Here is an 18,546-nt window from a genome sequence, read left to right as displayed (position 1 = left end):
AGTGCCCAGTGGCAGACCCCAATTGCATTTCGCATAAGCGAACAGCCCCTTTTCCCGAGATTCCCGCTAACGAAGGCGTTTTTGCCTTTTTTGGCATTTCGGACATCTCTCTTTCTACTATAAAAAACCCTAGTCTCCTTCTAGTTCTCTTCCATTTCCATTGCATTTTTCCGATTGAGATTTCCGGCCACCGTTTACTGTTCCGATGGCCGCTCACAAGCCCAAAACCGAGATTTCCTTCGCCGGAACTTTCGCAAGCAGTGCTTTCGCAGCTTGTTTTGCAGAGGTATTTTTTTTCTCATTTTTCTCTGTTTTTTTAAAGTTAAATTTTCCAGTGAGATGTTTTTGTTGGACCTTTTTTCTTTAAATTTCGATTTCGATCTCGACCTTTTCTTCTTTTTTCTTTTTTTTTCGATTATTCGGATTGTTTGTCTGTTCACTGAGATCTTTCCTGCTAAATAGTTTGCATTTAAACCCTATCAATTTTCTAGGGTTTCCATTTTTTACATGTGATTTTTGTTCTTTTAGATCGGTCTACTTTCTTCCTAGTTTCGGCTTTTTTGTTTGATTTTTTCGGCTGATCAATTAGTCGTTCCTGAGCGGAATAGATTTCTATTATTATTATTTTTTTCTCTGGTACGGTTTAAGTAACCGAAGTTCGATTTTTGAATTGGTATGCTGCGATAGGGATGCGAGTTCTTACTTTTTCCTTTTATCATTTGACATTTTCCTGCTTCTTGATTATTGATTTTTCTACTCTGTTCAGTCATGATCATATGTTTTGCCCCCCTTTTTTCTTCTTAGTGGATTGGAATTTTCTTATGTTCTATTAGTTTGTGTTTAAAATCAATGGAAGTTTCCTTTCGAGCTGGGTTTCTATTGGAAATAGGTTGGAAGTTTGTTATGCATGGAGTTGTGCTACATTACTTAGTGAGATGGCTGTCAAACCTTAAGAAAAGCTCATAAGATATTGTAGAAAGAATTCACTTGCATGCAATCTTAGCTCTTATTGTCGGATTTATGACTAAATTCTGCCTGGAATAAGTCGCGTCATATGGAAATTATTTTTGTGTCTCTGTCTGTCTGTATGCATTTGTATATTTTGGTTTAGCCTGTATTAAGTGGGGATCCATACACCATAAACATTTGGGCACGAACCTTGAAGCGCGATTCCTTCTTCTTCTTTTTTGAAATGGCAAAGGCCTTATGTAGTATGGCAAAGGCCTTAAGTGGGCACTGTTCCTATTGATTTTTAAATTTAAATTTATCAACTGAACTGCTCAGTCAATTTTATGTACTATGTTACTGCATTTTTAGAAAACTGAAATAATTTATCTACTTCTTTATTTACTCATGTTTATATCATGGGTTTAATGCAGATTTGCACTATTCCTTTAGACACTGCTAAAGTTAGGCTACAGCTCCAGAAAAAAGCAGTCGCAGGGGATGGAGTGGCCCTACCCAAATATAGGGGAATGTTGGGTACTGTTGCTACAATTGCTAGGGAAGAAGGTTTATCGTCCCTTTGGAAAGGCATTGTGCCGGGATTACATCGTCAGTGCCTTTTCGGAGGTCTAAGAATCGGGATGTATGAACCGGTGTGTTTCGGATTCTTAATTCTGAATATGAATTTGCTCATTGTTTGCGTGTAGTTGGTGATTTTCTGATGTTTGTTCTCATTGGCATATTTGACAGGTTAAAACATTTTATGTTGGTAGTGATTTTGTCGGGGACGTCCCTTTATCCAAGAAAATACTTGCTGCACTTACAACTGGTGAGTGCTCTCTCGTCACTTTTCTTATTATTTTTTATCCAATGGAAAATAGACGCATGCTTATATAATATAATCTTGTAGATAATCTACACGTGCAGAAATCATTTGTTTTACCTTAGTTTTTAGCATAAGGGTGCCAAAATAAACTCTCGTCTTCATCCCACTCACTCATGACATACTAAGTGACTCTTATTGTAACATCAAACAGGAGCTTTAGGGATTACAGTAGCTAATCCTACTGATCTTGTGAAAGTTCGACTTCAATCTGAAGGAAAGCTGCCACCTGGGGTACCAAGGCGTTATTCTGGAGCATTGAATGCATATTCAACAATAGTCAAACAGGTTATACTTATAATAAAATAATTTCCAGTGTTTACTCGTTTGATCCATAAATCAAGTTTTCAAAATTTGCTCCAATTTTTAGGAAGGATTTAGGGCTCTATGGACTGGAGTTGGGCCTAATATTGCACGCAATGCCATTATAAATGCTGCCGAGCTAGCCAGTTATGATCAAGTGAAACAGGTAAAAAATACATTTCTAAATGTCCTTGGTAGACTTATCTTGTGGATATCCTTCGTTCTAGCATTTTATTAGCGGTATCTAATCTGTTTCTTACAATGCAGAGCATTTTGAAGATTCCAGGATTCACAGATAATGTTTTTACCCATCTTTTGTCTGGTTTGGGGGCCGGTTTCGTTGCAGTGTGTATTGGCTCTCCTGTTGATGTGGTAAGCATTCTTGATATGCCGCTCTTTTACTTCTTAAATGGTGAGCTTTATATTTGGAAAGATGGTGAAACCATTGAAGGTTTGGTAGCTGATATGATAACTCTCCTATGATTCTAGTCATTTTTATTATAGTAGGGGACAAAACCCTCGTAAGCATAGGAAAGACAGATAGTTATATTCAATCATATACTGATGTCAACTATTCTCTTTATTGATGGCAACGACAGCCTTTGACCTTGTTCTTACTGATATTGTCTTTATCATTTATTGGTTGCAACTATTCTCTCTATTGGTGTGATCTCATCAGCCCTCGACCTTGGTCTTACTGATATTGCCTTTCAAATTCAATTGAAGAAAATTCATGCATCTAATAACCTTTGGATTTTTCTCCTTAAAAGTGTAGGAGCTCCATTGATAAATTTGTTTCTATTGATTTTGCATTTCATGGAAAGACAGAAAGGAATTATCGATACAATATTATATAATGGTAAATGGAAATAAGGCACTTAATTTAAAAAGCGCATTGAATCTATTACAGAAAGGAGCTTCATTCTTAGAAGTATTGCTGTCAGATGTGCATTTTAAACTTGATTTTGCAGACTTGTCAACAGGATTCATTTCATCATTGTCAACAGGCAATGATGGAAAAAGGCCTAGTTTGTTTTCCTTCCTATATTTCAATGAATTTCACCCCTTTTCCTTCTTCTGAACACATGGAAAACTAACAAAGCAAGAAAAACGACAACAAATGAAATGGGGAAAAACAAAGAAAAGGAAATAAAACCTAAAACAGAGAGGCGTGTAAAATCTATCAAAAACTCCAAGTCTGAATTTTGCTCTTCAAAACCAATCAAAAACTCCTTTGACTCACCCACGTTTATGAAAAGTTGACCATATCAATCATGGACTAGCCCAAGTCTACTCCTTTTTACCTTGCCAAGTTCTCAGCTAAGTCCGAGGTTTTAAACACTATTTTTATTTATTTTCAGTTTTGTTCTACAATTATCATATTTGTATAGATGAAACACTATATTTTGTTTTATTTGGGTGGCTGCAGTGTTGACTTTAACCTACATGTCTCTGCCCAAGTAAAAATTTCATTGAAGTAATTTTTTTTTTTACTTTTTTTTTTTTCAATTGATGACTAACTTTGAACTTACCCACACCCAAGTTAAACAGCACTAAGTAATTATAACAAGTGAAAATATTCTTTGCACGACTTTTCTAGTTGGAAAATATTAAGAGATGTAGCTGTCAGGTAGGCAAAAATAAGTCATTTATATCAATAGTAACTTGTAATAAATACTGTTTGTGTCCTGATGATCTTTATCATACTTATATGTTTAACAAATTTTTTTTGGAGAGGAGAAATTAATTCCCTTGGCAAATTTAGTTGATATCTGCTGTCATGTACACCACCTCCCACCAAGCTGTTAGTTTCATTTTCCAGTTCAAGCTTTTAGTTGTTTCTTTATTGAGTGGGGGAGCGGGAGCAGTTTAAAGGGTTGATATGAGAGAGAGAGAGAGAGAGAGAGGCTTCACGGTCGTCCTCACTGAACCAACTTGTATCTGAACTACTATTTAGATCAAGTCTTACCGAAATCAGATCTCCTCCACCCCTTGTTGGCATTACCAATGGAATATCCCCCCGTGGTTTTACTGCACCACCCTTGAACAATGCCACGAGTTGATCCTTTAACCACTGAGCAATATTATGAGTTCTATATGTTGGAAATTTTTTGTCGAGGGTACTGTTGATGATAGAAAACAGAAACTTGTTGCTTCAAGGCGTGATATCACTTTCCTTAAGACAAGATTCGCCCCCACTAGTAGTGTGCAAAGGGGATCCGCGAATTGCCTCCAAGATACAATGAAGCCTAGTAGGGAAGCCCTACTAATGTTTGATGACGCGTAGCACTAGCGGAATCAAACCCAAAATGCCCTTCCGAAATTTCAAGCCTTAGAGAAATCTCTAGATTCTGTTTCTGCAGAAAAACAGTATCTAGAACAGTAAACAAAAGAAAAAACAGTATGTAGAAATACTTGGGGATTTTTGTAGGAGTGTAGAAGAGAGTGTAAAATCAGTCAGAATTGCCAATTCGATTTTTATATTAAATGACTGAAGTTTGCACATTTTTATAGACCATCTGGTGTCTTTTCAGTGTGAAAAACACCTCTACAGGGCACCTTTCCAGAATGTTTGAAATCTGACCGTTAGATCGCACCCATTGATATTGAACGGTCCTGATCGATCCTAGATGTGACTGTTGGCTTGAGTAAAACCTCTCTCCAACCCAGTCATCGTTAGATCAACCATCTATGGTGTGGATCGCACCCCCTTGGCACATGACCGTTGGGGAAGGGACACAACCCATTTGATCACACCCTTTGACCGTTGAAGTCATGGGCCCGTTGGGCCGACCGTTAGGCCCGAACCGAAGCCCAACCCAACTGAACCATTCGGCTTGATGGGCCTGCGAACCATTTGACCCACCCATCCGACCGGTCCACCTTCATCTTGATCCAACGGTGCAGATCAAATCTGGAAAAATTAAAGGCTCCAATCGCTCCTCGCGACGTTGCGTACGTGCGAAGTGCAAAGTGCGCCTAAAAAAGCGCCACTATGCGCCCTATAGCCCATTGCCCACGCCGCGCGCGCGCGCGTGCGCGTGTGCGAACGGTGCGTTGCACCGTCCCGCGGGTCCAACCATGGGTTCAACCCAATGTGCAATCAATAAGAGTTAGAAAAGGTAGTGCTTTATAAGCCCTTCTCTTTCTTTTCTCTCATCCGATGTGGAACTATCTTTTTCAACTACACTTCTACATCCTTTTGTAAAAGCAAATATTTCCAAGAAAACTTTTTCTTTTTCCCAAACGCTTTTGATAAAACATTTTCCAAAACACTAAAACATGTAATATACATGATTTTGAAAATGCAAAATCACTAACACTATATTCCGAGGCCTGGCTGGAAATTTCTACTGATGGATTGCATCTTTGAATGATTTCTATCATTCAAGCTTCAAATAAACGTTTAATTCTAGTTTGCTTTGTTATTTTCATTTCATGCTCGATTTTGAATATTTTTCCTTTTAATTTTAGTGTTTGCTGTAATGATTAGAATATAATATCTTCCCTGTAGCTATCCATATTGCTTTTCTAAGTACAATATGCTACAATATTAACTCAATCTCAGCCTTGGCAAGAATATTTCCCTGTAAAGGTTTAAAATCTTTGTTTTTGGTTTCTTTTCCTTTTCTATTAATTTTATAATTTTAAAATGTAGCACCACAGAAGCCTTTTTTATTTTACCTTTTACTTTTTTAACTTTTAGATCATTCTCTTACAACATATGGTGTGTATAAAATGCAGAGACATTTAGACACAAATCACGCCTATTTGATTGGAATGTCAAGCAATTGTGACACCAGTTCGTGACACCAGTTCTTATTATAGAAGATAACATACACTCTTTACTTCTTAATTTTCAGGTGAAGTCAAGAATGATGGGAGACCCAACCTACAAAAGCACAATTGATTGTTTCATCAAGACTTTGAGAAATGATGTATGCTCATACTTGTCACATCTTGCTTTTGCTTCCTTTTGAGATAAAGCAAATGTGTTGATGTAGCAGTGCTTTATATCTTGATTAATTTGTTTCTGTATTCACTGTTGCTCAGTGTAAAACTTGCTCTATAGCAGATAAACTAAGGACACATGCATTCTCAAATTGATTCATCTCCGATGAATTTCATTCTTCTACTTGTTAATTGTTTTCCAAGCTAATTTTCATGCTGGAAAGCAGATGATGGTTCACATAAATATGTGCACTTCAACCTACCATTCTGTTGCCAGTTCAAGCAAAATGTCACATGCGCTCTCAAATTGATTCTATCTCTGAAGAATTTCATTATTCTACTTGTTAATTGTTAACCGAGCTAATTTTCATGGCATGGAGCAGAAGGTTCACATAAAAATGTGGACTTCAACCTTCCATTTTGTTGCCCGTGCATCCAAAATGTGAGCTTTTATATGGACCAAACTAACTCAAGAATATGCTTTGCGATAAATATCGACTCTAGTCCTAGTGATATGGTCTTACTAGAAACTTTCAAGAGTTTTAACTTCTTTTAGTCAAACTGATGTTCAAGCTAAGGTGCTTGTGTTCATGTGTATGTGTGTTATGCATGGGAAGGGGGTGGATTGTGCATGTAGCATCAAATTTCTTTCAGTAGACACACTATCAACAAGGTTCAAAATGAATATTGCGTTCTCTGCTTCAATTTTAATTCATGTTAACTAGATATTTCTCTATGTTATACCCCATCTGAACAGGATTGTTAGGAACTTATTATTACTATTTTATTATATTATTTTCTAACTCACGCCTTATATTTGATTTGGGAAAAATACAGATACACCCCCTCTAGTTTCTGACACATTCAACTCTAACCCTGACTTTCAAAACGTGACAAGTACACCCCCTGGAGTTTTTTTAACGTGACGGAGTAGACGGCGAGGAGGAAATGACCAAAATGCCGTCGTCTTCCCCAACTGAAAATTAGGGTTTTCAGACTTGATTGTTCATTGCTTATAAATGAAACTGATTTTAAAAGTCATTGTTATGCAAATAACCTTGTGCCTAAACCTGTTTGGATGTAGGCATGTCTAAGTAGTGGTGGCCATATCATAGTCTTGACACCCTAATGTAACTAAGTGATAGAGATTTTAAATTTTCAGGGTTTTTAGTGTGTTATGGTGGGGGGAGGAGAGAGGAGGGGAGGGGTTGGGAGGTGGTTCTGTGTTTCCTTGTCACTTCATGAGGGGATGACACTGTGGAAGTAGATAAAGATATTCATTACTCATTCCTTAAATTGATAGGCTTGTCCAATCAAACTCAACAATGAGTAATTTTATTAATGTTTTCTATGGAAATGTTCATTTTCTATGAATGGCATGTTCAAGTTCTATTTTACTTCTGTTTCTGTTACCTTTTTTCCCATAAGAATCTTGACATGGTGATGTTTTCGATTCTGTTGATAATATTTTTTTCTGATATATGAAGTATTTGTATCCAAGTAATCGTAATGGTATTATTAGGGATGCTGCATTTATGGAGCGTTGCAAAATTATGTTATGAGAGTTATTGGTCTGCATTTGACAAATTCTCACCATTCAAATTGAGAAGGCTTACAGTGAATATCCAAATATACCAAATGTTGAAATGCATGCATTTCAGTTAGGGTACTTATAAGTAGTTATATGCTTTGGGAATTTTTTTTAGAACTATTTGTCGTGATGAAGTCATCTTGCTATATTGAAAGAACATGCTGTACTTTTTTATTGCCTTCTCCTACAGTTTAAATTCTATTATATGGATACAGAAATATTAAAAAAAAAATTATCCGTTACCTACAAGATCATAACTGAAAGTTTGTGTTTGCAGGGACCTTTGGCATTTTATAAAGGGTTCATTCCAAATTTTGGTCGGCTAGGATCATGGAATGTGATAATGTTTCTGACTTTGGAGCAGGTAAATGAAATATCCATAGGGAAATGATATCTCTCTCCCCCCCCCACCCCCCCCTAACGTTATCCGCTAGATTTTAAAGGCAAAGAAAAACGTTAAAGGGGGTGAATTTATCCTCAAGCAATGAACAACTCTCACAGAAACCGTAGAGGGGGGTGGGTTGTTGGGGATATCAGCGCCCTATCCATATTGATTTGCAACAAATGTTTTCTGTTCTTGCTCTTTATTTCAAACTTCTAGTTCAAGCCCATATTAGTTAGTTCTGACTTCTGATTACCAAGTCTTCCCTCTATTTAGAAGTGCCTAAAACTACACTGCATAGAACAACCGATTCTCTCACTAAACACTGCTTTAAAAGGATACATTAGCTATTAAATTAGTGCATTATGATTATCTATGCAGCTGCCTTTTAAATAGTTTAGGGTGTTTCTTTTAGTAATCCAAGGGAGGCTGCTGTATATATATATTTTTTTCTACAAATCAATTGGCTTGAATCTATTAATGTTGTTTAGCCCTTTTTTTAATTTTTAATTCATTTTTGTCTTTGTCATCTCTGTAACAGGCCAAGAAATTCTTCAGAAGAGAAGTACCAAATTAAAAAAAAAAATTCTCCAGTTTTTATGGATCGGTTCGTAAGCAGATAAGGGTTTTTTATGGAGATTTTCTCTACCATTGGAACTCGGCAAGCGACTAATAATAACCTCTCGCTGCTAATAATGCCTGCCCTTGTGGCAATTTTCTTTAGTTAGAGTTCTTGCGATGGGAAATAGTTCCGTTTCGCAAACTCAGTTTCCTGAGGCATCTTCTCATTACCTTTCCCCCTTGTTTTTGGATTATCATATAGTATATTTGAAATATAAAAAAACTTCTTTGGTTGAGCTTCAATAATTCAAGTTGAGTTAGAGTTTCACAAATTTGTAATCAATCATCACTGGGATGTAAGGGCATGAGATCAGGCCGAACATCCATTCGATTTGTGCTTTTAGCAAGTAAACACCGTCGGATTCTATGTTTCAATCTGATACCAATTGCTTAGATGCGTTTGAATCAGGCGTATGGGAAATGATATATACGCCCCTTTTTTACGTGGGACAGCCCCCTCTTGTGTTAAATTGTAGTCATAAATACACTAGAGGGGACTGTCCCAAGTAAAAAAAAAGGGGGTGAATATATCATTTCTCTTTCAATATATGGAAATATGTGTTTCTATGTTCGTTATGAGCTAACATTTGCCTCCCTGGACTGCATGATCCTGTGTAAAGTTGAATGAACACTCAATACTTCACCCACCGTGTTCTTAAAATCCCACAATTTATGATTAAAGTTTTTCAATGGAAAATGATTCACGATTCAATTTCAATCCTACCTGACAAGTATTGCACATTGAATTTTCCCTCTGTTAGTGCGGCAATAACTCTGAAAAGACATATTGCCCCACACACAATGCTCACCTATCTGAGCTGTAGCCCTTGTCATAGATACTTCTACATATGGATCACTGTTTAAAAACTCCAGAGCTCCTTAACATAACCGAGTCGACAAAACCTTAGCTGAGTCAATCATTGACTCGCCCGAGTCGACTTCTTTTTAACTTGGCAGAGTTCTTATCCGAGTCCAAGTTTTTAAACACTGATCCAAATAAATTCTTGTCAAGATGAATCTCCTATTATCCAGCATGATAGCTCTCTATCCGTTCAGTGCGAAGGATTGATATTACTTGGAATATTCCACCCCTAATGCTCGATATAGTAGGTCCCATTTTGGAATGCGGTTTGTGCTCTTTGGTGAAATGCTATTATAAGAAAATGTCTGGAACAAAGTTGGTATTTCATAGGTCGATCAAGATTACAATCCTTCATTGGAGTGGTGGCCTATTTGGAATGCGGCTTGTGCTCTTTGGTGACCTACCCCTTTCGCTATCATTTGGCACATATGGAAAGAAAGGAATGATCACATATTTGAAGAGAAAACCAAGCCATTGGGAAGGATTATGACATAAAGAATGATCATCAATTGTTGTACTGAATATATATATGAAGGTTTAAAGACATCCATTTTACATCCTATGGATCTGATTTTTTGTGGACACCCTGTCTATGTGAGGGCCTTTAAAATGGATGGCTTGGATCACCCAAATAATGTGGCCCCCACTGTATTTTAAGCTAGCGTGTAAATAACTTAAGCTCACCAAACTTATGGTGAGCTAGCTTGCCCAATCACATGGGTCCCACATTTTGGGGAGTGATCCAAACCATTCATTTGCAAGGCCTTATCATAGGTAGGGGGTGTACCAAAAATCAGCTCCATAGGATTATCCTAACCCCTCCATTTGTGGAGGACAAAAATGGGGCAGATTTGTGTCTGTCCATTTTTGTCCTCCACAAATGGAGGGGTTAGGATGATCCTATGGAGCTGATTTTTGGTACACCCCCATCTATGTAAGGGACTTTCAAATGAATGGTTTGGATCATCCTAACAAAGTGGGCCCCCATGTGATTGGGCAAGCTAGCTCACCATAAGTTTGGTGAGCTTAACCAACAGTTTCCTCATATATATATATATGAGAAAACGGTTCCTACACATATGTGTAGATAAGTTATCTACACATTAGCTTAAAATACAGTGGGGGCCACATTATTTGGGTGATCCAAACCATTCATATTTAAGGCCCTCACATAGATAGGGTGTCAATAAAAAAATCAGATCCATAGGATCATTCTAACTATTCGAACTGTGGAGGCAAAAAATGGATGTCTATATATATATATATAATTATTTTTTTCTTTTTTTTCTTTTTATTTTTTGAAAATTTGAATTTGTATATAAATATATATACATCTAAGGCATAGCAGAAATTGGGCTTCTTGAAGCTTCCTGAAAGATGTCACTGTTTACAGAAATCAAAGAATACCCTACTGAACGAATTCGGGAATCTGCTTTTCCAGGGATATTACCAAATTTTCTGTGTTGACATCTGTCTTGGTGTAGCATTTGATCTGTGATCCTTTTGACGCTGACTTGTCATTCTAAATTTGGGAGTCAAATTCCATGGAGAAGTAAGTATTTCGATGAACTTGACAGCAGTGGGAAGCATTGAACGTTTTGATCTGATCAGAGCAACGCCAATGCTAAAAGCACTTCAGCATGGTGCTCAAGGCATCGTGTGCTGATTGTTTTTTTTTTTAGGTAACAAAATAACTTTATTAATAATCAAGAAAGGGGACAAGATGTCCCACCATTACATATCAGATCCCAACTCCAAAGTGCCCACCAATTATATCAAAATAGGGAGGAACAAGATCAGGAAGATTAAAGGGAAGGATAGGGGTAAGTAATCCGGGCTTCTAGAAGCCGAGCACCTTCCTTTGCCAATGCATCAGTGACTGAATTGGCTGATCGATGCCTGTGGGCAATCCGGGTTTGCAACAACCGAATAAGGTCTCTAATCACGTCAATCGTTTGATATAGGCGCCAAGGTCCACCACTCCGATTTGTCGCCCATGCAATCACGTTGGATGAGTCACCCTCAATCATCAGAGGGCCCATGTTGTTCGACACGTACCATCTCAGCCCGAAGAGTAAACCCTTAGCTTCAGCCTCATTCACATCGCAAATGCCGGCGGGGCCCGCAAATGACATGATAGTTCGACGAGTCACGGATTACCCCTCCAAATCCCGCAATGCCGGGGTTTCCCAAAGAACAACCATCAAAATTCAATTTAGCCATCCGAAAGGGGGAGGATTCCAACGAGAGAATACCGTTTTCGCAATGCGCTCCGACATAACAAGATTCCAGTTGCGCAGAATGGTACCCATGGAATACGGAAGGCCCTTTTTTGCCTGAGTCCATGTAATTAAGAGAGTTTTAACCTCCAGCGCGATGTGCTGCCCCGATATCGAGTGATTTTCAAAGATTCCGTTATTGCGCTCAATCCAAATCTTCCAAATCACCGTGTATGGGATTGCCGCCCATAGAGGTTGTCCCAGACACCCCGAGTACGCCCCACTCCAATCCAAAATGATCTTGGATATCCTACACTGAAATACCCAAGAGATGCCGAATGCTCTGATTAATGACATCCAGATATTTATGCATAAGGACAGTGAATAAACAGGTGATAAATGGTTTCCTCCGCCGTGTGACACAAAACACACCAACTTGCAAGATAAAACCCTCTCCGCTTAAGCTTATCGCAAGTATTTATACCGCTCAAGGAGACCATCCAGATGAAAACTACGATTCTAGCCAAATCAAATATGCCCATCTGTTTCCATCTCCGGGTCATACCCTTCTCCTGCCATTGTAGTTGCCAAGTCAAGCAACATTGCAGTTATCACCTCCATGTCTGGGTGAGATAGATTCTCCACAGTAAACACATGAATGTGGTTCCTAACCTCGATCCAGCTGCACCCAGGATGCTTTCTTACTCCCCGATTGACCATCATCTCCCTTACAAGATCAACATCATTCCATCTCCCAGCCGAAGCGTAGATATTTGATAAGAGAATGTAGTTACCAGGGTTCTCTGGCTGTAGCTCCATTAGATGCCGAGCAGCATATTCAGCCATTTCCATGTTCCCGTGAGTTCTACAAGACGAAAGAAGAGCACCCCAAAGGCTAGCAGTTGGTTGCAGTGGCATCTGAATAATGAAATTTCTAACATCCTCAAACCGTCCTCTACGGCCGAGGAGATCAACCATGCAAGCATAGTGCTTCCCAGTAGGAATAATACCATATTTTGAATTCATGTAATTGAACTGCTTCCACCCTTCATCTATCAGCCCTGCATGACTACATGCAGAAAGAACACCAACCAAAGTGACACCATCAGGGCTGAACCCTGCATCCAGCATTTGATTGAAGAGGGCAATTGAAGTTTCGGCCTTTCCATGAGTTGCACATCCTTGAATCATAGTGTTCCATGACACTACATCTTTTTGAGGCAGTCTTCTAAACACACATTCTGCATATTCCATACACCCACATTTAACAAACATGTCCATTAGGGAATTTGCAACGAATAAATCGTTATACCCAATTCCACATCGAATGATGTAACCATGGACTGATTTTCCATGGGATAAAGTTGCCAATTGTGCGCATGCTGGAAGGATGCTAGCGACGGTGACTGAATTGGGTCTGAGCCCATCAGATTGAAGCCGACGGAAGTACATTAAACTTTCATCAACTTGCCCATTCTGCACGTATCCTGAAATTAGTGAAGTCCAAGTGATTATGTTGGCTCTCATTCCTGCTGTTTCCATATCACAAAATGTTTTTGATGCCTCATCGAGAAAGCCGTTTTTAGCAAGACCTGAAATTATCGCATTCCATGACACTAAATCCTTACAAGCTATAGATTCAAAGATCTTAACAGCATAGGCCATACAACCACAGTTTCCATACATGTTTATCAAGGCTGTGTTCATGTACTTGCTCATTTCCAACCCATTCCTAAGAAACATGTTATGCAACTGCTTCCCCTGTGCTACACAATTCAAACTCCCGAGTACCGGAAGAATAACGTCCACACTTGCCATTTCTGGCTTTTGGTTTGACCATTTCATTTCAGCAAACAACTCCAAAGCAGCCTCAAAGTCCCCTCTTTCAACAAATCCACTAATCACAGCATTCCAAGTGATTATGTTAGGTTTTGTGCCAAGTGTCTGCATCAAATCAAAGAGTTCTATTGCCTTATCGGCTTGCTTATTGTTAGCATAACAAGAAATCATTGAATTCCAAATACCCAATTCTTTCACATTGCTGCCATCAAAAATTTCTCGAGCAGCTTTGGGGTCGCCAAATTTTGAATACATATGTATAAGGTTAGAAGCCACAGTGTTATCAGAGATGTGACCACCTCTTCTCATGTGTTTGTGGATTTCTTTTACCTGTTGGATGTCATCTACATGTTCACCTATCTGTAGTAGTGCTGACCTAGCTATAGAACTTGAGCCTAAACCCAAATGCTCGAATCGGTTGATGAGGCCAAGAGCATCTCGAACAGACTCCCTTTGAAGATACTGTGAAAAAATGCAATCCCAAGTTGTTTTATTTGGAAAGATTCTTTCTACATGCATCTGTGACAACAACCCAATGGCCTCATCAAAGAGCTCCAACTGAGCATAACCCTTAATCATTGCGTTCCAACACGCCAAATCCCTTGATTTCACTCTGTCAAAAACAAGCCGACCGTACCCCAATCCCCCACAGTTTCCGTACATATCAACAAGCCCACTTCCAACAAATTTATCAAACTCAAACCCACTTCCTATTATCAATCCATGGACCTGTTTTGCTAGCTCCAAACAACGCAAAGCAGAAAACACAGGCAAAATCCCCGCTAATGTAGCAGGGCAAGGTCTAACCTCTGAGTTTAGCATCTCTTTAAAGAAACTAATTGCATCCATACCATGTCCTGCTTGTACGTAGCCCACAAGCATCGAAGTCCACGTAAAAACATCCCTCACAATCATTTCGTCAAAAACCCTTCCTGCACCCACCACACTCTCGCATTTCGCATACATATCTATTAGGGAATTCATCACAACCAAATCCCATTGGAACCCACTTCTTATAACATTGACATGAACCCGCTGACCTTTCTCCAAAGCTCGCATCCCTGCACATGACTTCAAAACCAAAGGATAAAGGAAATTATCTGCTCTTATTCCTGCCACAATCATTTTATCATAAAACTCAAATGCTTCCTCTGCACTACCGCTATTTAAATAGCCTCCAATCATCGCTGTCCAAGAAAACAAATTTCTTTCATTCATTTCATCAAACACCTCACGTGCAAGTTTGACGCTCCCACACTTCGAGTACATCATCATGATATTGTTCTGCAGAATTACATCATTCTGCATTCCACTCTCAACTATATGTTTATGAATCTCCCGGCCTTCGTCAAATGCTTTGAATTTAATACACGAGCGGATGAGAGGAATGTAGGTTTCGGAGCCTACCAGAAAGCGGGTGGGGTCCATCTGGCGGAGAATTCGAATTGCATCTTTGAGTCGGCCCTCCATGGCCAGCAGAGAAAGCTCTTCTGCAACTGATTGTTGCCGCCATGGAGGATAATGGAAAGCCCTAGAGAAGCTCCTTTGCAGAGACCTTAAAGTCCCTTGCATTGTCTACAGAGAGAGCCTTGGGAAATTAAGAAAAAAGAGAGAAGAATATAGAGAAAAAATATGGGAAATAGTTGAAAATGTGACATGAAGCTCAAAGGACTAGTTTTGGTGCGTTTTGAATTCAAATACAGGCGGGTGGCAACGTTTATATGCATAGACTACTCTTATGAGTCTCATCCATACAATTAACTCGGTGAAGGCGTAATACGCACCGTGCGCATTATAGAAATTATCAGTTCAAAATTAAAACCCCCGCCAGATCCAACTGAATTAACAGACTGAAAAACCTTTCCAAGAAAAATGTCTCTCTCCTCCAAAACCATCCTCCTCCTCCTCCTTTCCTCCACCTTCTTCTTCTCCGGCAACCCAATTCCGGCGATCGGCGTAACCTACACTCAAGACCCTTCCCGAGAGCTCCCTCGCCCCGATCGGATAATCTCTTTCCTCCGGCAATCCCTCGCCGGAATCACCCACGTCCGCCTCCCAAACCCTAACTCCGACCTAATTCGCTCCTTCTCATATTCCGGCATCTCACTCCTCCTCTCAATTCCCAATTCCCTCATCCCCCAATTTGCCTCCGAACAATCCGCGGCCGCCCATTGGCTCTCCCTCCACGTCTTTCCCTTCTACCCTCGTACCAAAATCACCACAATTTCCGTCGGAAATAACCTCCTTTCCTCCCCTGACCTCTCTCATCTCCTCCTCCCCGCCATAAAAAACGTCTATCTAGCCCTCCACAATCTCGGAATCCGCAAGATTTCGATCTCAACAGCCCATTCCTTCGACATAATCACCAACCCATTTCCCCCCTCCGCTGCCCAATTCCAAGAATCCGTCTCAACGCCGTTCCTCAAACCGCTTCTTGATTTCCTCTTCGAGACTAATTCGTCTTTCTTGATCAATATCTACCCATATCATTTTTACCGATCAAACCCCGAAATTCCAATTGGGTTCGCGTTGTTTGAAGACCATCAGGCTTTTAATTTCCGGGACGACTCCATGACGGGTCTACGGTATCGGAATCTGTTTGATGTGATGGTGGATTCTGTGATTAGCGCAATGGCGGCCATTGATCATGATGGGATACCAGTGGTGGTGGAGACTGGGTGGCCGAGTGAAGGGGACGCGAATGAGCCAGAGGCGACTCAATTGTATGCAGGGATGTATGTTGAGGGATTGATGAAGCATCTGAGATCGAGTTTTGGGACGCCGTTAAGGCGAGAGGGAGTTACAGAGGTGTATGTTTTTGAACTTTTTGATGAGGAGTTGAAGCTCGGGGCCACGTCGGGGCAGCATTGGGGAATTTTTTATCCGAATTTTACAAATAAGTATGGGATTGAGTTTTCTGGTTGTAATCGAGGTGGGGTTTTGATGGAGATGATAGTGGGTTTTTGGGTAATGGTGGTGTTGCTGCAGTAATTAGGAAGAGATTGTTCTTGCTTAGATAGGAATGTCTTTTTCCATTTCTGTAATTTTTTTTTCTTGGAATTTGGGGATGAGATGGTAATGGAAATTTCTTTCTTTTGTTTTTTTTGTTTTTGATGGAATTCAATGTTGGCTGCTGCTGTTGAAAGTATGATTTGTTTTCTTTATTCTGCTCTGTTTTGATATATGTTTTTTATTGGGGTGTCTCTATATTCTCGACTTGTTGATTGCTGTTGAAAGGTTTTATCTATTTGGTTTGGTATTATTCTTCATGTTTTTGGATTTGTATTCAGGAAATTGGTGTTCAAAATCCTTTCGTTGCTTGTAATTGGAAGCGTGTTTTCATCCTCTCTCTTTTGTTAGGATTTTTGCCTGTATGAACATTCTTTTTTGTTTTCAAGGAAATGGGTCTCCGGATTACTTTTTTTCTCCTCTCTTCTTCCTCGATTTCTTTTTATTATTTGGGTACTTATTTTTCCTATCTCAGGAAGATGTCTGTAGATTGGTTCTCGATGAATAAGTGCATACTTGGGATTTTCACCTATTAAGTCCCTAATGTGAAGATTGTTTACATAATAGTCATTAGGAATCATTAGAGGTCTCAATGGACCCAGTGGGTCCGATGGATCCCAAGGAACCCAACTTAGCTGAATCGTGTCCATTAGATCCATATTTTCGTAGTCAGTTTTTACAATTATCCATGTTGTATTAATTCTTTTAAACGGGAGAAGTACCCGTGTAAGATTCGTCGTGACATCTGTTTTTTTATTTTTTCAGAACTTTATAATTTCGGCATATTTTGAGTTTTATCTAATATTAAGTTTTTATATGAAAATAAAATATTCTATTTACTCTTTATAATTACCACAATCTGTTCATCTACTTGGAAAGCCTTGGCCAAAACTTGATTAGGAAGAGAAGGATTTGAAGCAAAGAGGGCGAATGGCATGATCATTACCCCTGGAAACTGGCTATCAAAAGCTGTGATTGTGTGTGCCTTCCCCTCTCACACATTGTGTTGGAAATGTATCATCCCCTTAGGAATCACAAAACTATCTCCACTCTTCAAGACCTTTGAGAACAAAACACTGCTAGTAGTCACAAACCCAACAAGCAATCTCCCCTCTACTACAAATATGAGCTCAGTTGCTCGAGGATGTGAATGAGGAGGGTTAACTCCTCCGTGAGCAAAGTCGACACGGTTCATCGATAACCCAAGAGTGTTGAGTCCCGGGAACCTGAGGACATTGCCAAAAGTCACATTAACTCCATAGACGTTTCCTGTGTCGGCTTCTCTGCCTAGGCCGTCGAAGAAGAAATCATCTGATGTCACTGTAAATTCAGGCTTGCAGATGAATCCTTTCACAGATATGTTTTGGGTTTTCAGATCGGCAACGCAGAAGTCTTGGCGAGGGTCAGGGTCGGCATGACATGAATGAAGGAGAAACACTGAAAAGGAGAGGATTAGGAAAAAGGGTGATCTTGCAATAGACAAAGAAGCCATGCTCTTGCTACTCTTTCCTGAAAACAAAAAGACTTACTCAGGGGTGTGTTTTGAGACATGGGGTGGGGAGATCATGTCCTTATATGTACAACATATATACATGTAAGTATCCATTTATGCATATAGTCTATAGACAAGATTTGGACCCAGTTATGTTATGATCATAATAATCAATGAATATTATAATATTATGCTGAAATGGCTCGTCTGCACTGGTGTCTAAACATCAAAACCATCCAATACATTGGCCGGCTCGTCTGCATGGGTATCCAAAGTCCAAACACCAAAACCATCCAATACATTGCCAGTTTGGAGCGGGACAAAAGCAGGAGCAAGTCAAAGACCGGAAACTAATTGATAATGGGTTCATAAGGGATAAGCTAGGGACCATCGCATAAGGCATTTCACGGATTGGCTGTTGCATGAGAGTGCAGCCACATAGGCTCAGA

General features: G+C 39.5%; 3 protein-coding genes and 1 pseudogene across 3 annotated transcripts; 2 read left to right on the top strand and 2 right to left on the bottom strand.

Moving 5' to 3' along the window:
- LOC143849826 (mitochondrial uncoupling protein 1-like) lies at positions 1-8,922 on the top strand. Its single transcript, XM_077359035.1, has 9 exons — positions 1-286; positions 1,380-1,598; positions 1,696-1,774; positions 1,983-2,116; positions 2,199-2,297; positions 2,399-2,503; positions 5,995-6,069; positions 7,951-8,037; positions 8,597-8,922. The coding sequence occupies exons 1-9, from the start codon at positions 206-208 to the stop codon at positions 8,630-8,632; spliced, it is 915 nt and encodes a 304-aa protein (XP_077215150.1). The 5' UTR covers positions 1-205; the 3' UTR covers positions 8,633-8,922.
- A 2,141-nt stretch (positions 8,923-11,063) lies between these two features.
- LOC143851186 (pentatricopeptide repeat-containing protein At2g33680-like) lies at positions 11,064-16,917 on the bottom strand. The gene has a single exon (XM_077360535.1). It carries the CDS (start codon positions 15,166-15,168, stop codon positions 12,286-12,288), a length of 2,883 nt encoding a protein of 960 aa, XP_077216650.1. The 5' UTR covers positions 15,169-16,917; the 3' UTR covers positions 11,064-12,285.
- LOC143851187 (Glycosyl hydrolase superfamily protein) lies at positions 11,113-16,701 on the top strand. The gene has a single exon (XM_077360536.1). The coding sequence runs from the start codon at positions 15,469-15,471 to the stop codon at positions 16,585-16,587; it is 1,119 nt and encodes a 372-aa protein (XP_077216651.1). The 5' UTR covers positions 11,113-15,468; the 3' UTR covers positions 16,588-16,701.
- A 520-nt stretch (positions 16,918-17,437) lies between the features above and the next one.
- LOC143850028 (germin-like protein subfamily T member 2 pseudogene) lies at positions 17,438-18,097 on the bottom strand (annotated as a pseudogene).
- Between the last annotated feature and the right edge of the window lie 449 nt (positions 18,098-18,546).

Source organism: Tasmannia lanceolata, unplaced genomic scaffold (genome assembly GCF_043159265.1).
Source record: "Tasmannia lanceolata isolate RefF3 unplaced genomic scaffold, GAP_Taslan_0.1 ptg000018l, whole genome shotgun sequence".
NCBI lineage: Eukaryota > Viridiplantae > Streptophyta > Magnoliopsida > Canellales > Winteraceae > Tasmannia > Tasmannia lanceolata.
Note: the sequence above shows the minus strand (reverse complement) of the source record. Positions and strands in the feature narration are given on the sequence as shown.